Below are 5,594 nucleotides of genomic sequence, written 5' to 3' on the forward strand. Positions count from 1 at the left end.
AGTCTCCTCTTGCATAAAGAGGCTCTTTAGTTCCTCTTCACTTTCTGCCAAAGTTATAGAGGCAACGAATAATTTAAATGACAAAGGAAAACCGAAAGGGAGAACTGAAAGTGGGAAATTCCCCTCCGAGGGCCATCCTATATAAGTAGCCCACACTCAAGGAGGAAGGCCATTCACTCTGCAAACCCTTGAAGACTCAGCGTCAGCATCTACTAGCAGAACGGGCAGCCCCGTGCCTGTTTTCATCATGACCTACCGGTGCCTCCTCCCGATGGTTCTCCTGCTGTGTTTCTCCACCACAGCTCTTTCCGGGAGCTACAGCTTGCTCCGATTCCAGCAAAGGCGGAGCGCTGCGGTGTGTCAGAAACTCCTGGGGCAGTTACCTTCAACGCCTCAACATTGCCTCGAGGCCAGGATGGACTTCCAGGTCCCTGAGGAGATGAACCAAGCACAGCAGTTCCGGAAGGAAGATGCCATATTGGTCATCTATGAGATGCTCCAGCAGATCGTCAATATTCTCACCAGAGACTTCTCCAGCACTGGCTGGTCTGAGACCATCATTGAGGACCTCCTTGTGGAACTCTATGGGCAGATGAATCGTCTGCAGCCAATCCAGAAGGAAATAATGCAGGAGCAAAACTTCACCATGGGGGACACAACCGTTCTTCACCTGAAGAAGTACTACTTCAACCTCGTGCAGTACCTGGAGTCCAAGGAGTACAACAGGTGTGCCTGGACAGTCGTGCAAGTGCAAATACTCACGAACTTTTCTTCCCTGACGAGACTAACAGCTTACCTCCGTGACTGAACATCTCCCACCTGTGGCTCTGGGAAGGGACAATGTGACTTTGAGCTGAGACTCTTCAGCCAGCAGAGGCTCTTAAAGTAACTGACAGTGCAGTGCACTGGATTTCAATGGACATTAAAGGCTAAGCTATTTTTAAATGGATTTATGCGTTATTCATTTATTTCAACTTTTATGTGAGAAATAAATTATTTATGAAACAAAAGTCAACGTGGCAGTTTCAATCTCAACTTGATTTAGGTGACAACACACAGTAAAAATTGCAGAGCACCTTGGAGACATTCCTTGCAAAACAAGCCTGCAGAGTACTCGAGTTTCTGGCCCTGCCTTTGAGGAATTTAAAATACAAGGAAGCCGTGGGGAATGTCCAAGTTCTATGCATGCCCTCCATGTACCCATACAGTCTACCTGCGCTTCTCTGGGTCACTTCTTTAAATGTACCAGACAGCTCATGCTGTAGGGCCCCTCTATATGATGTGGGGGGGTTTGCCTTTTCTTTTTTTCAATTCGGGGAAAATGTACACCACCCTACATGTGAGAGCCTTACAAAGTAAGCCTTCTTTGTGCCAACAAAATCTGGGCAAATTCCACTTAACTTATAAAATTCTTACTAAAGCAAATGAAAAATTCGGACCTTCTAAATGTCCTCAGTTGCTTGTACACTCCAACCCTTCCTTCCAACAACGTAGTCCTCACAAAGAGGTCTCAGGAACATGAGTCAAAAATTACTTAAGACTGTCTTGGGGGTCATTAGAAACTGTCAAAGATGCTAATTCACGCAAGTAAAAATAAGTGAAAAGTCATCTTGAAAATATTAAGTTTACATCCCTTAAAGATAGAAAGTAAAACGATATTAAATACTTGTTTTGGTACACAGAAAATATAGCTGAAGTAAAGTTTAATAAATTGCTACTGTTATATACAAAATATATTTTAATATTCTATGCTTAAGATTTAAAACACCTTCTATAAATTTACTATAAAATTGGAAACGTGAAAACATTTCATTTAAAATACGTATATTTTATTATGAAAATATTCTATTATCGCCACGTCCAGGTTCCCCTGTGTGGACCACACGCATCCATCGTCGGGTAGTCTCATCCCTCCGTCGGGTTTAACTTTGTCGCAAAGCTGTCCAACCGTCCCACCACCACCAGTAGTTTTTCGCCACCGTCACGTTTCACTTTGTCCGCAACGCGGACTCAGCGTCTCAAAGCCAAGCAGGGCTCCCCTGTATGAGAAACGCCCTCCCATCACCCCATAGACGATAGTCTCCCAGCTTCCGCTGTGCTTCACTTTGAGCACCAAGCGCGCCCATCGTCCGACTGAGAATAATCTCAGCCACCGCCGCATCCACAGTGAGCGCCGCGCCGCCCCCGCTGCCCCACAGCCTCTCCTCTCCTCGTCGGCTTTCAGTCTGTCCGCAACACTTTCCAATCGTCTTATCTGCAACAGCCTCACCCCCCCCACCCCCACACCCCCCCACCCCCACACCCCTCCACGCCCCCACCCCCCCACCTCCAACCACCCTCCCACCCCCCCCACCCCCACCCCCCCCCCACCCCCCCGCCACCCCCGCCGCATTTCACGTGGTGCAGGACTCTGCCCCAGCGTCCTATCGCCAATATTCTCATCGCCTCCGCTGTTTTACACTCGCCGCAAGCCCTCCGACTTCTCAGCGCAAACATCGGTAGTTCAACCGCCATCTCAGGGTCCCCGTTTGTCCGGTCTCATCCCTACTGCAGGGCTGAAATGCACTCCGTTCGCAACGCCTTCCCATCGTGCCATAGGCAATACTCTGCTAGCCACCGCCGGGTTCTCTTCCGTCTGCGACGTTCCGACAAGGTCTCACCGCCCGTAGGCATCGCCCCAAAGCTGGTAGTCTCCAAGCTGTCTATCTCAACGCGGGTGCTGGCGTTCGTTTTGTGCGCAACGCAGTCTATCCTCTGGAAACCAAGACTTCTAGCCGCCGCCGACTTCCCCTTTTTGCCCAACGACCTCCCATGGTCCCAGCGCCGATAGACAGGCTCATCGGCAAAGCGGTGTTGCACTTCAACTCCAAGGACATCGCCCAAGGGCTCATCCCACCGCCCTGTTTCACTTTGTGCAGAACGCCGTCCCATCGTGCCATCGGGAATAGTCTCCTGGCCAGCTCCAGGCTCCCCTACCTGAGCAACGCCCTCGCATAGTCCCGGTAGACGTCGTCTGTGCCGATACGTCTATACGATGAGACAGCGTCTCGTCGCCGATGCTGGCTTTCACGTTGTCCGCAACGCTTTCGTCCACTCTTCTCAAAGCCACCACCAGGTTCCCCTTTATGCCCAACGTCCGCCCGTGGTCCCATCGCCTAGAGGCTCACTGCCGCCGCCGGTTTCCCCTTTGTGCACAACATCGCTGTCCTGCCTTCCCATCGCCAATAGTCCCATCGCCACCGCGGTGGTTCACTTTTCTTCAAACTGCTCAGATCACCCAAGGTCTCATCCCCACCGCCAGGTGTATATTTGACCTCAACAGCAAATAGCCTCATCGACACCGCGGGAATCGCCCGCGGTAGGCGATACTGTCATTGCGGCCACTGTGTTTCGTTTTGTTCCGAACTCCCTCCCATAGTCCCACAGCGAAGAGTGTCGGATCCACCGCGGGATTCCACCGTCCATCCCGGCCCCCACTCCACCCCCCAATCCTGGTAAAGCCGGTCGTCTCATCGCGGCCACTGTGCTCCACGTTGTGCCGAACGCTCTCCCATCATCCCACAGCAACCGTCTCCTAGCCACCGCGGGATAGGTTGGTCATAACTTTCCTTCCAAGGAGTAAGCGTCTGTTAATTTTATGGCTGCAATCACCATCTGCAGTGATTTTGGAGCCCCCCAAAATAAAGTCGGACACTGCTGCAACTGTTTCCGCATATATTTGCCATGGAGGGATGATGCCATGACCTTTGTTCTCTGAATGTTGAGCTTGAAGCCAACTTCTCCAGTCTCCTCTTGCATAAAGAGGCTCTTTAGTTCCTCTTCACTTTCTGCCAAAGTTATAGAGGCAACGAATAATTTAAATGACAAAGGAAAACCGAAAGGGAGAACTGAAAGTGGGAAATTCCCCTCCGAGGGCCATCCTATATAAGTAGCCCACACTCAAGGAGGAAGGCCATTCACTCTGCAAACCCTTGAAGACTCAGCGTCAGCATCTACTAGCAGAACGGGCAGCCCCGTGCCTGTTTTCATCATGACCTACCGGTGCCTCCTCCCGATGGTTCTCCTGCTGTGTTTCTCCACCACAGCTCTTTCCGGGAGCTACAGCTTGCTCCGATTCCAGCAAAGGCGGAGCGCTGCGGTGTGTCAGAAACTCCTGGGGCAGTTACCTTCAACGCCTCAACATTGCCTCGAGGCCAGGATGGACTTCCAGGTCCCTGAGGAGATGAACCAAGCACAGCAGTTCCGGAAGGAAGATGCCATATTGGTCATCTATGAGATGCTCCAGCAGATCGTCAATATTCTCACCAGAGACTTCTCCAGCACTGGCTGGTCTGAGACCATCATTGAGGACCTCCTTGTGGAACTCTATGGGCAGATGAATCGTCTGCAGCCAATCCAGAAGGAAATAATGCAGGAGCAAAACTTCACCATGGGGGACACAACCGTTCTTCACCTGAAGAAGTACTACTTCAACCTCGTGCAGTACCTGGAGTCCAAGGAGTACAACAGGTGTGCCTGGACAGTCGTGCAAGTGCAAATACTCACGAACTTTTCTTCCCTGACGAGACTAACAGCTTACCTCCGTGACTGAACATCTCCCACCTGTGGCTCTGGGAAGGGACAATGTGACTTTGAGCTGAGACTCTTCAGCCAGCAGAGGCTCTTAAAGTAACTGACAGTGCAGTGCACTGGATTTCAATGGACATTAAAGGCTAAGCTATTTTTAAATGGATTTATGCGTTATTCATTTATTTCAACTTTTATGTGAGAAATAAATTATTTATGAAACAAAAGTCAACGTGGCAGTTTCAATCTCAACTTGATTTAGGTGACAACACACAGTAAAAATTGCAGAGCACCTTGGAGACATTCCTTGCAAAACAAGCCTGCAGAGTACTCGAGTTTCTGGCCCTGCCTTTGAGGAATTTAAAATACAAGGAAGCCGTGGGGAATGTCCAAGTTCTATGCATGCCCTCCATGTACCCATACAGTCTACCTGCGCTTCTCTGGGTCACTTCTTTAAATGTACCAGACAGCTCATGCTGTAGGGCCCCTCTATATGATGTGGGGGGGGGGTTTGCCTTTTCTTTTTTTCAATTCGGGGAAAATGTACACCACCCTACATGTGAGAGTCTTACAAAGTAAGCCTTCTTTTTATGCCAACAAAATCTGGGCAAATTCCACTTAACTTATAAAATTCTTACTAAAGCAAATGAAAAATTCGGACCTTCTAAATGTCCTCAGTTGCTTGTACACTCCAACCCTTCCTTCCAACAACGTAGTCCTCACAAAGAGGTCTCAGGAACATGAGTCAAAAATTACTTAAGACTGTCTTGGGGGTCATTAGAAACTGTCAAAGATGCTAATTCACGCAAGTAAAAATAAGTGAAAAGTCATCTTGAAAATATTAAGTTTACATCCCTTAAAGATAGAAAGTAAAACGATATTAAATACTTGTTTTGGTACACAGAAAATATAGCTGAAGTAAAGTTTAATAAATTGCTACTGTTATATACAAAATATATTTTAATATTCTATGCTTAAGATTTAAAACACCTTCTATAAATTTACTATAAAATTGGAAACGTGAAAAC

The 5,594-nt window shown here is 48.5% G+C and overlaps 2 protein-coding genes across 2 annotated transcripts; both read left to right on the plus strand.

Annotated features, from left to right (window-relative positions):
* The first annotated feature begins 247 nt into the window (after window positions 1-247).
* On the plus strand, window positions 248-949 carry LOC112583884 (interferon beta-3). Its single transcript, XM_025281455.3, has one exon. It carries the CDS (start codon window positions 248-250, stop codon window positions 806-808), a length of 561 nt encoding a protein of 186 aa, XP_025137240.2. The 3' UTR covers window positions 809-949.
* Window positions 950-4,030: 3,081 nt separating this feature from the next.
* LOC123465589 (interferon beta-3-like) lies at window positions 4,031-4,732 on the plus strand. The gene has a single exon (XM_045165025.1). It carries the CDS (start codon window positions 4,031-4,033, stop codon window positions 4,589-4,591), a length of 561 nt encoding a protein of 186 aa, XP_045020960.1. The 3' UTR covers window positions 4,592-4,732.
* The last annotated feature ends 862 nt before the right edge of the window (window positions 4,733-5,594 follow it).

Source organism: Bubalus bubalis, chromosome 3 (genome assembly GCF_019923935.1).
Source record: "Bubalus bubalis isolate 160015118507 breed Murrah chromosome 3, NDDB_SH_1, whole genome shotgun sequence".
NCBI classification, from domain to species: domain Eukaryota; kingdom Metazoa; phylum Chordata; class Mammalia; order Artiodactyla; family Bovidae; genus Bubalus; species Bubalus bubalis.

Coding starts and splice junctions, on each gene's coding strand:
- LOC112583884 (XM_025281455.3), top strand. CDS start 248: ATGACCTACCGGTGCCTCCTCCCGATGGTTCTCCTGCTGTGTTTCTCC.
- LOC123465589 (XM_045165025.1), top strand. CDS start 4,031: ATGACCTACCGGTGCCTCCTCCCGATGGTTCTCCTGCTGTGTTTCTCC.